The 16,036-nt window shown below is 39.1% G+C and overlaps 1 protein-coding gene across 2 annotated transcripts in view; it reads right to left on the reverse strand.

The window, feature by feature from the left end:
- The window catches only part of LOC145393466 (uncharacterized), a 46,163-nt gene that overhangs the window by 3,553 nt on the left and 26,574 nt on the right, over positions 1–16,036 (reverse strand). For both annotated transcript variants that reach the window (XM_080267569.1, XM_080267570.1), the window contains exons 13-20: positions 9,687–9,858; positions 9,279–9,335; positions 7,739–7,966; positions 6,347–6,514; positions 4,739–4,933; positions 3,683–3,782; positions 3,251–3,381; positions 125–439 (exon numbers count right to left, since the gene is read on the reverse strand). In XM_080267569.1, the coding sequence (XP_080123695.1) occupies positions 125–439; positions 3,251–3,381; positions 3,683–3,782; positions 4,739–4,933; positions 6,347–6,514; positions 7,739–7,966; positions 9,279–9,335; positions 9,687–9,858 (1,366 nt within the window). The remainder of the gene's footprint in view (positions 1–124; positions 440–3,250; positions 3,382–3,682; positions 3,783–4,738; positions 4,934–6,346; positions 6,515–7,738; positions 7,967–9,278; positions 9,336–9,686; positions 9,859–16,036) is intronic.

The following is a 16,036-nucleotide window of genomic DNA, read 5'->3' on the forward strand; positions in this document are numbered from 1 at the left end:
AGTCTCATAAAACTATTTTTTTTACACACAATTAATGGGTATTGCAGCTGTGAGTGGATTATACATTTATCTTTTAAAACGAAGTTCCTCTTTAGCAATGAATTTAAAAATTTAGTAAACCAACCTCTACTGGGGGTCCATTAGCTGCTGTCACATGAATGACATTATCAATGGCAGGAGATTCCTCTGATGACACTGCCTCTGCTGGTGGCTGTGGCTGTGGCTGTTGTGGAGGTGCGGTGGTGGCTGCTGCCTCCTGTGCGCGTTGGCGTCGCGTGCGTTCCTCCTCCATGCGACGTCCCTCATCAGGTGATACCACATAGCGGCGAATGTGGTCATCTGTGATGGTCATGCGGGTCATCATGGAGCGCAGCTGCATGATGGATGTGTTGATGGACCACGTCTGGATGGCTGGGCTCACCCCAGCCATGATGGATCGCTGTACACAACAACACACCATTATAACTCGGGCTATATCGTTACACCTGATAAATTGAATTTTGAGACTTGTTTAAGTATGCAATAATGTATTAAAGTAATAATCATCATCATCATCCAGACCTCCTAGCAGAGTCCAGACAGCCCAAGTTTGCCCAATCCAATGGTCCACACTTCCATTCACTCATCATTCAAGCCCCCGAAATCCTGGCTCTATCTGATACACTAAAAAACTTTCCCCACATTCTGTAGCTTCACATAAATGTATCCGATAGTCAATCTGAACACTGTCAAGTTAAAATGAGGGGCCAAATCCCTGATCAGGCACTTCTTCTCATGACATTCATCCAGCCAGCTCGATCTCATCAGTCCCCTAACCTCACCGACGTCCATACCTCTCTTCCTCACACACTCGTCCACCATATCCCTCCACCTTCTCCTTGGCCTACCTTGCCTCCTCCCTCCTTCAAATTTGCTCAGGTAATCATTTTTCACCACTCTATTGTTATCCATTCTCTCCACATGACCACACCAACTCAGTACATTCTCTTCGATTCTGGTTTCCACAGGCTTCCTCATTCCGCATCTTTCACGAATCACATTATTTCATATCTTATCCATTCTCTGTACTCCACATACATTGCTCAACAGTCCCATCTCCACTGCTCAAACTCCTGACTTTTCATTTTCATGCCACACCACAGTATCACATCCATATGTTAAAGTTGGCACTAACACTCCTTCACGTAAGCCTCGTGCAGCTGCAACACTCAAGCCTCTGTTTCTTATCAAGGCCTTCATAATACCAGCTACTTTCCTTCCTTGTGTCACTCTACTTTCCACTTCATTTGCATACTTTATTCTTTTTTCTATCACTGAACCCAGGTATTTGAACACTCTCACCTGTTCCAGTCTCTCTCCATTCACTGTAATATCATACTGGGAGTCACCTTCTCTCTCAATTACCATCCCTCTACTCTTTTCTACGTTTACTCTTAAGGCACAATGCTCACAAACATCAGCAAAACTCTGCAGCAGCCTATCAAGTTCTTGTCTGGTATTTGCAAGAAGTACTGTATCATCAGTACTGCTACAACAAATCCGAGATATTCCATCCACCACCATTCATTACCAACACCATCCCTCTCTCCATTCCTCGTGTTTTTACTTCTCTCATCACCCCATCCATATACTGTATATACATGTATATACTGAACAACTATGGGGACATAACATAAGCTTGTTGCATGCCCACACTGATCATGAACCATTCACTTTGATGCCCATTTACCCTGATAAATGTCTCACTATCATCATAAAAACTCTTGACGGCACCTAGCAGCTTACCATCTACAATATAAGCCTCATGCAGCTGCAACACTCAAGCCTCTGTTTCTTATCAAGGCCTTCATAGCACCAGTTACTTTCCTTCCTTGTGTCACTCTACTTTTCATTTCTTTTGCACATTTTCCTCTCTATCACTGTACCCAAGTATTTGAATCTCTCACCAATTCCAGCCTCTCTCCATTCACTGTAACATCACACTGGGAATCACCTCTCTCAATTACCATCACTTTACTCTTTTCAGTATTTACTCTCAAGGCATGACACTCACAAACATCAGCAAAACTCTAGTCTACCAAACTCCTGTCCGGTATTTGCAAGCAGCACTGCATCATCAGCATACAACAAATTCGAGATATTCCATCCATCACCACTCAGTACCAATGCCATCCCTCTCTCCATTACTCATGTTTTTATTTCTCACATCACCCCATCCATATATATACTGAACAACCATGGGGACATCATAGAACCTTGTCGCACACCCACACTGATCATGAACCATTCACTTAGATGGCCATTTACCCTAATAATAATAATAATAATAATTTGCCATTCTCCACATACTAACAATTTCTTGCAAAAATAATGAAACTCTACAGCACTAATAAAAAAGTTACAGTTATGATTGTACAATCCAATAACTATAACAGCTTATGGGAAAAAAAATAAGTAACCAGGTGAATTTAGTTCTGCCATGCAATACAAAGGTCCCTACCAGATGATAACCATACATATGTACAGTAACTGACCTTGGGAGTAGATGGCTGGTTGTTCTGCATGACACGTCATGGTATGGGGAACAATTGTGTGAAGTTATAGCAAAATATGTCCATGCATGTGGAAGTTACAGAGCGGACACGAATGTACAGTAGGTATGGTTAGAAGTATGACAGCACCCAACTTTGTTTGAGCCCCAAGAGTGACCTTGACCTTGGGAGTAGATGGCTGGTTGTTGCGCGTAACACAATGTCATGGTATGGGGAACAATTGCGTGAAGTATATCAAAATCTGTTCATGCATGTGGAAGTTACAGAGCGGACACAAAATTGCAGAAGCACTGCAGGAATCGCGCAAACCTAGATTCCCTGACCGGTTTCACCCGTACTGGACTAATAAAACCACCATGATAATGAACGTTTTGGATACTTGGATTTTCTAGAAATGTGTCAGCTGCATTCAAACAAAATATCTTCAAGAAAAAGGAAGTTTTCCTATCATGACATTCAATCTACCTTTCTGATATTTGCTTTCACTGAGGTTATTCTATCATTAATATTTTATCTACCAGTAATGCAACTAGTACAATCTGACTGGAGAAAATTACTGCAAATTCAGCTACTAATATGAGGACTGTCTTATTATTACTGTGTACTGTACTTCCCATAATCATTAATTTTTACTACCTGCACCAGATTTGTAACAAAACCAATTAGACAGGAAAAGACAAAACAATAAGGAAACATACGACTCTCTCCTGCAGGACTCTCTCAAGACCTTGTGCTCCATCAGTAAAGCAGTGAAGGGAAAGAGCAATGAACTCTCCAAGGGCACGTCTTACCAGTGACACCAGGGAAGGACCAAATGTTTCTGGGTCACCTGGAAAAAGGGAGAAGCTGTCATTACCATCATCACCACCATCATCCACACCTTTTTTTTCCTACCTAAAGCTGGGGAAAGGTAGGGTTCAGAAAAACCAGAAAAAACCTGATAGGAGAAACTAACCTAACAGCAGCCTAATTACAAGAACCATTCTGTGTTCTACAATTTATAACACCAAGAGAGCTTCAATTCTCATAAATACAAGGAGCATACACTTTGTTTAATCACACACAATACATTGCTTATACTGTATTATAAAAGTATATACTGTAAATACCAGGAATCTGCATTCACTTACTGTGATTCAATACTAGGTTGAATATGTCATGTAAACGATGTCTGATAAAGTTGTGCACTGTGTTGACGTAATCAATTCCTTCATGGATTACTGCATCACCCTGAAAAATAATACAGTTAGAACAAAACAAAGAATCACGACTATTTAACATGTTCCAGTACACAAAAGTCTTTCAATAAGTTTTTCCAGCTTTCTCTTAGAACAACTTCCAGCTGTGTCAACAATGGATGGCTACCATCAACCCTGGGAGACACAACCATAAACGTAAACTGTGGGTGGCTACAATCATCACTCTTAGGCAGGAAACAGCCAAAAATAGCAACTAACTTTCATTTGTTTTCTGTCCAACTCTCTAATGCAAGAGAACTGTTACTCCCAGTCCTTCATTTACTGCAACAGGTCAACTCTGGAACTGTCTCCCTCTGTCTGTATTTCCTGCATCCTATGATCTCCTGTCTTCAAACATTGTGTCCAGGCATCTCAAAATGAACGGATCTTGAATTTGGCTCTCTTTTGTATTGTTTTCGTTTTTTTTCTTGGAAGGAACGGTTTGCAGGCTCCTGGCCTTTGGTTTCTTCTTCCTTGCATAAAAATATTAAAAATAAAAATAAAAAAATAGTCAAAGTTCAGGTCAAGACGCTCACTCCGATACAAATCTTCTTATGCATCTGATATTTCCTTTTTACAAAGAGTTGTCCACACTGTTGAGAAGTAATCTGCTGGTTTGTAGTACTAGGTTTAACTTCCAGTCCATTGAGAACATCAGCCGCACCATAACCAACCTCAAGATAGGGAATCCTTACCCCCTTCAGTCTGATAAAATTTTGGGACAATCTTGCTGACCCTAGACAATTTTATTCACCTTACGAAAAGGACCCTGCAGTGAAGGTGTTAATGAAGGCTATATCTAACGCCTTTGGTACTAAATGGCTCTCAAAGGGTGAATGAAATTGACTGGAGACAGCATGAACACGATGAGAATGGCATCATCCAAAAGAACAAGTTAAGAAGAAAGCAAGGAGCCATTTAATCTGAACTAATTTGCTTCAAACTTACAGCTGTGAGTACAAGGTGGGGGTGGAGATCCTGTATGACTGTGTCTATGGCACGGTCAAGGTTTTCCTGGGTGGGTTCTCCTCCCTGCAGTGCTCGCTCACGCACAAACCTCTGGAGTGGGGCACGTAGCTGATTCACTGTTGTGGCTCTTCCAAAGAACAGCTGGACCAGGTCACTAATGGATAATGATAAAGCCTGGAAGATAGGAAAATGGATAATGATAAGAACTAAAACAAATTAATAAGTACTGTATATAAAAAGGGATAAATCATGAAAAAGATAACATGATAAGGCCTACAGGAAAAGAGAATGGATAATGATAATGCTCAGAGGAAAAATTAATAATGATAATACCTTACAGAAAGAAAAAATGAATAATAAAGCCTGAAAGAAAAAACATAATTATAAAGCCCATAAAAATGGATGATGATAAAGTCTACAAGGAAAAAAATTTGATGAGAAAGCTTGAAATTAAAGAAAATGAAAAATATTAAATATTACCAAAGAAAACAGATAATGATAAAATCTGAATTAAATACAAGATGCAAAAAACATGACTATGGGTTAAGCAAAGTAAGCATGTGACTGCATTCTAATATTACAGGGATTTTCGTATTATAGCATACCAACAACTTTAACACCTTTTAATTTTGAACAATTCTCATTAGTAACATGTCCAACAAATTAGAAAGAACATTGAAAGACAAGTTTAATGATGAGAAAAACACTGCACTACACATTAATATCAAAAGTGTAACAGTCGAGGAGAAACAAAACTGGACGTACTAAACTACTACCTCCCAGTGGAGATCTTTTTTTAATGTCAGACTTCAGTGCCCATGTGATGACTGATACATCAAGACCACGAGAGTAATTACCAATATACAACAAGCAACCGACTGAAAATTTATATCATTTTCAAACAAAATCACATCATAATACTGTATATCCCAAGGAGAAAACTTTTCCTCCAATTCCTTACAAAGAATATTCTTATATACTACATATTTACAGTATATATATAGAGAGAGAGAGAGTATATACCCTGTGCACCCTCTATATAACAAACTAATTGGCACCAGACCCTTGACATTAAAGCCGAACTCCATGCTGTTTGGTAATTTCCCAGGTGTCGTGACTTTTACTCTGCAAAGATCATTAAACACAGAGAATCATTCGGAAATACAGTCCTCTGTGTGCGTGCGTGCGTGTGTGTGTGTGTAGGGATGCCACGCTGGTCAGTGTTTCCCGACCATCCATTCTTTTACTGAACGAAAATTAGTTAAATGAACATAATATTCGGCCAGCTCAAGGTGGTCATTAAAACCGAAATTCATTAATAGAGAGATCTGTATACATATATAGACTGTGTGTGTGGGTGTGTGTGTGTGCATACACACATACTGTATATGATGGAAGAAGAAAAGCAGATTAGTATAGCTTCACTGATCACTGGCATACACCTTCTTCAACGAAACAACTTGTTTCAAATAAAATCATGTCAGGTACAATGCAACACAATTTCGCAGCATCTCTACCAAAATATAAGCTTGCTTGTAAAGTAAAACTGCATACTAAACAAGTAACACTGTTAGAATGTCTGCTTACCACAGTGTTGAAGAGCTGGTAAAATAGCGAGTCTTCCCCATCTCCTCCTTCACTGAACATACCACCATCAAAAGGCTGGAGGAAGTCATGGAGGGATGCACTTGACTGCTGAGTGTTACTCCCTCCTTCCGCATTGTTTAGGCTTCCCGACACTTGGGACATCACACCCTGAGGACACACACAGAGGAATGTCTTAAGTACAGAGATATGGCATACAACATTAAGGATGGTGTTTCCACAGATCATCATACTAAACTAACTTCCCATGGCTTCTGCTAATGACATCCAAAATACTACTAAAGGGAAGTGGAAGCTATAGGAAAATGGTACACAAAATAGTTGAGATGTCAATCATATGTGAAGCAATACATCCTTCCACTTCTGTCTCTTTCCTTCACTCTTTCCTCCTCCTCCTGTCTACGGGTGACTCTACACTGTATGACAAGCCAAATGGTTTCCCGTACACCAGGAAACCATTTACTACACTGGGTGGTAACCATATAACCAAAATATGGCACCTGGTGGTTTTGTGGGCAATTAAGGCGCTCCAATCGGATTGAGCCGATGCAGGCTTATATCCAAGGGATGGTTGAGGTTTACTGCTCAAATGATGCTACTCAGGGATGAGTGAGGCTGGTCACTCTCAACTTAAATGTCAGGACCAATTTGCCTGGCCCCAGGCTCCTACGTTACTCGTGGGGCAACACTGGATTAGATGATGAATAAATGAATGAATACTGCTACTAGTTCTGAAAAGTAAATGGTACAAGGATCAATGAAGTTTGGACGGTGGCAGTGGTGGGGTCAACATTCAGTCCCATACTATTAAAACAGTGCAAAACCATGGATATACCTTATATTTATTTAAATAGTTTCTGAAACACATGATGACGATAGAACATGTCTAACTTCTCTGTATCACGACAATCTAAACTCTAAATTGTAGCAAGCCATCCATCCATCCATCATCCAATCCTACATTGCCCCATAAGGAGCGTAGGAGCCCGGGTCTAGGCAGTTGGTCCCGACATTTAAGATGAGAGTGAAACCAAATGATCAAATTAACACTTGCATACATTCCACAAATGTCAATAAAATATCAGGGGCTTGCTTTCCCCTGTATGCACTCAGTTTTAATACAGACGATGGTCCTGGAGAACAAAGCCTTAATGTGATGGCACTGATAAAGCTAGGCCACAGAAGTGTATGCTGTTATACAAAATATAATGTCTCTCAACACCCTCTTTATCTCCCAAACAACGATGGTAGACTGCAGAAAAAAAGCAAATTTGGCCTGGGGGTCAACATTTCACATTCAGGTGAACATCAGGTTACAACTACTACTACAACAGTACCGTTCTACTAATAATACAGCTGTCACCAAACTCCTACCTGCACCAGCTGAGCAAACATTTGGTCACTAATCTGCGGCTCCCCTCCATCTGTGGCCGGCTGCTGCTCCCCCTGCTGGGTGCCCCCTGCAGCTGCTTGTCGCCCACTGAACGCCTCAGCCATGAGGTTAGCAAACAATGCTAAAGGGTTTGCCGAGGATGCCGTTGGGGAGACACCAACTTGTGGCCGAGACTGTGATGATGGTTGTGAGGTGCTATTCTCCTGTGCCTGTTTTTAAAATGGCATCATCATCATTGCTGTCACTGTCATCATCATCATTATCATGGCCTCTTTTTTCCTACCCAAAAATGAGTGAGGCAGAGGCCACAGAGCAACATGAGAAAAAAAATGAAAAAAGGAAGAACTAATCAACAGCATGCCCAATGAAATGGGCTGCACACTCATTCACTCATGATTAGGCCTCAGATTCATGACTCCACCTTACAGGGATAGCCATCTAAATATATCCAAATTATATTAGGATGCACAAAAAGTACTTATCTCACAAGAAACATAAGCATAGCAACATCAGTCAACAGAAAAGCAAAGTTTTTAATTAGTGACCAAAGAGACACAGTCTACATCACAACTAGGCCTAAGGCTTATCAACTTGCAAGTAACCATGGCAATATTCAACTTGAGAGAACCATTTCAATCGGATAAAAAGAAACTGACAATACAGACAATGAATTTCCAGACAACCATGATCACAGACAGTAATATAAGCAGGATCCAAAAACATACATCTGCAATATTACAAGCCTACAAAGGGAAAAGCAACTTCTGAAGAGAGTGAGACAACTACAACAAAAATACTTTAACTTATTAAAATGTATATCATGACCAGTTGTAATGAAGAATTAATATATGCCCTAATATGGTGCCGCTCTTAACTGGATGAACACATGCAAATGAGGCATCCACCCAAGAACAACTTTCACATTCTTCCCTGAGTCTCACTGTCTGCTGCAGGGAAGCATTGGTTCACCGCATGCGATGACCCTGTAGGGGTGGCTGTTTGTCTGCAGTTGATAGGTGCAATCAGCTAGACAGACTGGGGTAGCTCAACAACCCCTTCCACAGCTGGAGTAACTCTATTGTCATATTTTATTCTGCTAATTAAGTCCTAGGCTTAGTATCCTGCGAGAGCCAATACGTTCATCACTAACCCTCTCATGGTCAGAATAACACTAGTAGCCACACTACAGTACTCCAGCCAGTGCCAGATTATTTGTTCAACCAAGATCATAAGATCATGATATACTCAACTATAGAAAGGATTACATAGCTATAATAATACATGCCCAAGAATTAATAACACAGAGACTCTAACATATTTACTTCTTCCTGACTGATATGGGCTGCTTTCACAACTTGCATGACATTCAATGAGCTTCAGGTATGAAGCAGGAATGAGTCTTCTTGTATACTTGTACCAGTCAAATCAACCTCCTCAGTCTGGCTACGCTTGGGCATTAACCAAGCTAAAAGGGGCTGGGGATCTTTTTGTGCTGTAATGCTGGTCTCACAGTTGGCTTACCTGGTTATTAGCTGCTGCTCTTCTGCTCTGTGCTTGACTACTGGCTTGGTCTTGTGTCTGGGAAAAATTAATGTAGATTAGCTGTTTTTCAATGTAAAGCAACCTGATGCACTACACTCTTCCATGGCCTAAATTTACCGTCTGTTCATCTTCTTTGTTTAGCTGTTATGAGATTAACACTACAATATGATGCTGGTTACAAAGAACTAGATTAGAATGATGCATATATCACCAAAAATGCACTGTATGGAGTGTGCACTAACTAAACTTGTGTGCTGCCTATAGTGTACAGTACTACAGTACCTCTCTCTCTCTCGATCTCTCTGACCTACAATGTTCCTGTTCTCTCTCCAATCCAATATGAAGCATCAAGTGTAGCCTAACTAAATTTACCTCATGTCTGCCCACCTGTGTCTGTGCTTGGTGCCTCCTGCGTGTGGCAGGCCGGATGTGGTGACTCTGGCAGGGCAGGAACGGATCAAACTGGTTCATGCCCATGCCTGGCACATTGAGCGGCGTCACATGCACGTGCGGCCGGTGGGTCACGCGTGTCTGGGTCGCATTTGTCGTGTTTGTGCCACTGTAGAGAAATAATCATGGACACAATTATAATACAGCTGATAACAGAAAGAGGGCAAAAACAGAGACTAATGGCCATATCATAAAACTGAACATACTAAGGCAAACACAAACCCCTGATTTTTTTATGGTTACTTACGGAACACCTGTTATTTTTGTGGCCCCAGACTCATCTGGACATGAACCTGGTGGACTGGAGGCAGAAGTTGCCATTCTCTTGCAATCCACCATCATCCTTTCACAGAAAACAAGGGAGATGATGGATGTCCGTACAAGTATGCAGCAGAGCCAACCTGTTATATCGGTGCTATCATGCAAAAGCATCCCTCCCCAACTCTATGAAGCACTTGAAATTTTTAGATGCGAGCAGCCTGTATCCCACATGACTGAGTGATCAACATTTTATAATGATCAAACATATTCACTTATCATCACTGACTTCAGCAATCAGTCAAAAATTGGAGGTTAGTTATACTTTCACAAGCTTGGTCTTAATAACATGGCCCTTACTCTTCACTTTTGGTGCATCATTTTCATGTCGGTATGAAGTTTTAGGCGGTAAATAACTAACATCAAGCAAGCCTATTAGAATGTAAAACTGGATCTCATATTCTCATCAATTTATGAGGCTTTCCAGCAACTTTTCCTTTACAAGATATTATATTACAGCCTATTATTCTCTTGCAAGTTATTCATGTATATTTGTTATATCAACATAACATTACCTCGAATTCAGGTGGGAAAAAGAGGTTGGTATCACTATGAATTTGAGACTGCACAAAAAAACATGCATTAGCATTAACCCACTAAGCCCAGGGATACCTTTCATTATATTTGAACCATCTCCTGATTATTTTGTTCACCTTAAGATAGATTTTTTTAAATGGAGGGGTTAGATACAGCTTTTTTTTTTTTTACCTTTCCCTACCAGGAGATTCTCTTCAGAAAAAAAAAAGGACATTTGCTAACAGCAGAGGTAAACTAAAAATAATATCACCTAGTTTCGGAAAGGTAATATACCAAACACAAATGCAAACTTGTAAGGAAGAGGTGCTAAGAAACCTTAACATACAACAACATAGGTCCTGAGTACAAAAAATAGTATATCCTAAATTTTAAGTTATGGAAGGGCAAAACCAGTACTCTGTCAGCATAATACAAGGAACAGGATATAGTTACAAGTGATTACCATGCGATGTCAAGATAAACTGTTTTGCAAATAATGCCAAAACTTTATGCGATACACTCAACCCTTGATATGCCGGACTAAAAGGGGGGGGGGGAGGGGGACCAGTCCGGGAATGGTAAAAGTCCAGGCATCGCAAAAGTCCAGCACCGCATACCATTCCCCAGACTACTACAATTTACCATACTTTGTACGAATTCTCCAACATTGTGCGGCAATTATTCTGATATTCTAGAGCATTCTGGTATGCAGGCTACCTATACCAACATACCTAATATTCACAGTGCATAAAACAATACCAGTGCCACAATAACAATAATAATAACTGAGACAATATCTGTATTTTGATGGCTACAACCCTAAGAATGGTTGTTTAGACAGTTGTTGACGAGAATGTGGAGGGTATGATAGAAGAAGATCAGAAAGCCGAGGAAAAAGAGGAAAATAAACAAGGAATGGAACACCACAAAGTCAGCCAACCACTAATCAGCTGACCGAGATACAAACACGTAGTCTTGGACCGAATTGGCCTTTTCAACTGGAAAGTATTTTAATCTTTATCACCATACAGGTTTGCACACCTATTTATTTGAAATTCAGTAAAAAATTTGAGCTTAATTTAATTATTAATAGAAAATCAGGAATCAGAGTGAAAATTTCTTAAAGTTAGCATAAATGTTTTGCCTCTAGCCTAACAACTCGCCTTGATGGACTTTTGTTTTATAATAAATATTTATTTACAATGCAGATACATCTTTTTGTACTCAAATACTAATGCAAAACAGAAGTCTGTCAAGGCGTCCTGACGATCTGAATGGGAAATATCTGCTAACATTGGTCAATCACTAACCAGCTGATCAAGATACAATCATTGAATGTGATCTGGATCTTGGACAGAATCGGCAATTTTAATTGGAAAATATTTTAATCTTTATCACTATATAGGTTTGCACACCTAATTATTTGAAATTCAGTCAAAAGTTTGTGCTTAATTTCATTATTAATAGAAAACCAGGATTCAGAGCGAAAATTTCTTAAGTTAGCAGAAGTGTTTTACCTCTAACCTAACAGCTCGTCCTGACAGAATTTTACTTTGTATAAATATCAATTTACAATGCAGATACTGTACATTTTTTTGTACTCAAAAATGAATATTTAAGCAAAATAGAAGTCTGTCAAGGCATGCTGACGATCTGAAGGGGAAATACCTGATAACACTGGTGCATTTTAGCTCTTAAACTAAATTTTTAACTTAAGCTATATTAAGTACAATTTTTTTTTAGCAGATATCAGATAATTACGTGTGTATGAGCCACTGTGGCGAAAAAAATATATATTTTTTTTCCAGTGAAAAGTGCCGATTCGGTATTTAGACGCACCGAGTCGGGTGAGCTAAGTGAGTAGGAATGGATCTCACTGAGTTTGTCAGTAATATACTGTATATTTTTTTATTACTTATGAATTTTACAGTGTCCAAGTCTTCCTGAAATTTTACTGTTATGTAATAAACTATTTACAGTGGCATTTGAGAAAGGTAAGTGGCAAATGGGATATTGCCACGAGTTAGGAACTGGTGGAGTGAAGCAGGTTGGTGGCCAAGATGCATTTCATGTATGAAAATATCTTGTGTGTTACAAATGGCCTTTATCGAGTCAAAACCTTGCTAAAATTATACTGTATTGTGCAGCAGACTGCTTATAGACTTTTGTGAGAATCCCGGACTTGAATGGGCATTTGTCTGGCATTTGATAATATTGTCCAGCCACAGACCGTGTCTGGGAAATCCGAAATCAGGGAAATAGGGGTCCGCCAAATCAAGGGTCGAGTGTATAGTCAATGGATGTGGCCAAGTGCTGTGTACCTGGACTCAGGTGCTGGACAGGGATGCCTTCATATGTTGCACCAATCCACCCTCCCTAGCCCCCCTAAATGAAAATGGTAGACAGAATTCTGGCTGCAGTCCACCAGGTTCATGTCCAGAAGACAACAACTAACAACTACTTGGATTCTGGAGTACAGTTGCAGTATGAAGGATCACACTGTCTTGGCTCAGGAGGCTCACTACACCTGATACCAATCTCTTTTCACTTCCATTATTCCATAAGGCATGCTAATCCTTTTGTGCTCAAAACCCTTGTATCCTATTATAATGAAGGCCAAACAATTCTATAAAGCTTTGAAGGATTACATAAACCTAAAAGGGTTAACACTCTACCACCGAGGAACTCAATGTCAGGAGAGCTCTAGTATTCTACTTCTGCTAATGCCATATTTTATTTAGCAGCGAGGATGTACAGGCCCCGTTAACAATGTCTCTTCTTATGAAAACTATGCTGATATTTAAGACAAGCTACTAATGCTGCTGTCACCTATCTGACCCCAGGCTCAACTGAAATGTGAACCTGCTGGACAGCAAGCTAGAGCTGTCCTCCAATAATCCACCATCCTCTATCTGGGGATAGGGAAGTTGAGAAATGTTTATATAACCAGACAGTGGAGTGCACCACCACATGAAGGCATCCCTATCCAGCACCATCTATATCATACAATTGGATATTTTCTTTACTAAATCAAGATTACCATAACACTGAAAAAATCATATATATATATATATATATATATATATATATATATATATATAATGTATATATACTGTATATATAAAAAAGTTCTGACGAGATCAATGTTGACAGGTTTGAGACCTTAACTATTAGGGGTCTCTCCTCATCTGAATATTGTAGTCTGGCAATATGGAGAAAAGGGGTCACAGTATTTAAAGATCTGAAGTGTAACATGCAAAGTAAACAGGTCAGGTAGAGGTCGTAGGAAGCCTCCGATCCCACTGCCTAACAAGAATGTGGCTCCAACATGCCATGTTGCACGGGTACCAGTAACTGAACACCTGCCATTACAAGTCTACTTCCTTGCAGATTGTACTGAGGCCAAAGATTGGTTGTCAAATTTTACTGCAAATTAAAACTGCAAAATTAATTCAAATTACGCTAATCTGTCTTACAACTTCAAGGCAGTGTCTTGTAATAAATATTTATATAAATAACACCTTATTATTACAAAACCTACAGTACAAACACTGACATACAGTAATTCTTTACAGCAAAACACAGCTCTAAATGTTAAAGCATACTTTCTATTTTTAAATATGTAATTTTTAACATAAAATCTTACTTAAAAACTTTCAAAAGTTGCCAATATTGAAAAGTAATGTACTGTAACCTGCAGTAACAGGCAACATAACAGTTTGCCATGTACTTCAGACACTTTCTTAAAATCAGCATCATGGCTGATAAAGTCAACTGGTACTAAACTAGAATGCCATAAATTCAAAATAAACCATTCACTTAAATTTCAAAATCCTGAAAAAGCAAAACTTTCAATTGTGCAAATTAAAATAAAATTCTGAAATGCCAAATGTATTGGAAAAAATGCTCTACAAAAAAAAAAAAAAAAAAAAAAAAAAAAAAAAAAAAAAAGCTTAATTGCATCTGGTGGAAATGTCTCTAAAAATGTTTCAACATTACAGTACTTCATATCACACATATAACAACAACAGTAGTAAATGCTGTAATAAAAGGTCTCCAGCTACATCAGATTAATCAGCTCTAACAAATTCTTTGCATAACAGGCATGCTTTTTCACTACAGCAGAGCGTCTATTGCCAGTTGATTGCTGTTTGGTATGCTTGGTAGTCTCAAAAGAGGATCACATATTAAATTAATCCTTATGCTAATACAATCAGCTCAGACATAACGAAAAGGGGGGACAATGGGGTAAAGTATACTCTGGTGTATGTATGGACAGTATTGCAAGGTTTGAGAGTACTGTACTGTACAGCAAAATGTAGTTGAGAATATTAACAGGAATCACCAACTTCTCTGTGCGACCAAGACAACCAAAACTATAATTTGCAATCTCATACCATGATGCCAGCAGCTCATTAAACATGCAACATGTTTCAACATACCCCTCACTGGAATGCAAACTATGCATCATTTCAATATTTTCCTCAACAGCAGCGGCCACGCATATGACAAGGATGACACTCTGACACTAACAAACTTCTCTGGCTCTTTTGCAATTCCCAACCATCATCCAAAGAGGCGTAGCCTAAAAAACCTGAACGTAGTGCTTTCAAATAATTTTCCTGATGTTCAACGTAAAATATGCAAATCTAGGTGAATAAATATACTGTAATCTCTCACCGCCAAAGCAAAGTGTCTGCAGCCATGCTTACCATAAGGCCGGACTTGCAGACTGTGAGCTAGCATGAAAATTAGAAAAATTGTACATGGAAGGTTCCCATGTCATAAGTCAAATAATTCTCCCCTTATGACATGGCAACCAAATTCATCATGAGTTTTCATAACACAAAACACTATAATGAAAGAAGGCACTCTGAGGCTGAGTTCACACTTTTCTATGAAACAGAATATCAATCAACTGCAACTGACTAGGGCAATGCGTGTCCCTTAATTTTTGATGAAGTTTTTAAATCCACTGATCTATAACTGCACTGGGAGAAACCCATACTACTCACATGACACTGTCATAGTCTGCTTCTTAACCATTAGGAATGCTGTCATTTCCAAGAATGAGGATATACTATTTGGGAACAATCAATATTAGGAAAAATTTTAGACCATTACCCCAAGTAATACACTTTAAGTATTTAAAAAAATCAACACTTGTGCATGATAAAAATGTTCTAAATAAAATTTTGTATAAACATATGTTTATTATCAATATACTGGTCATTTATCTGTAGAGGACTTATCCACAAAAAATGTCAACAGGCATAACAAATACAATGCTAATGGAGTGGAAAAATACTGAAAGTTGAAATGATATGATAGCTGCACTTCAATATCTCCCAAAAGTATCTAGCTACCTAAGTGAGTCTCTCAACCCCTTGAATCTGATGGTAATTTTTGGTTCATCCTTGCATCCTCAAGCAGTTAGTATTCAGCTCATGGCA

Source organism: Coenobita brevimanus, chromosome 24 (assembly GCF_032717465.1).
Source record: "Coenobita brevimanus isolate Jiangsu-jjx chromosome 24, ASM3271746v2, whole genome shotgun sequence".
NCBI lineage: Eukaryota > Metazoa > Arthropoda > Malacostraca > Decapoda > Coenobitidae > Coenobita > Coenobita brevimanus.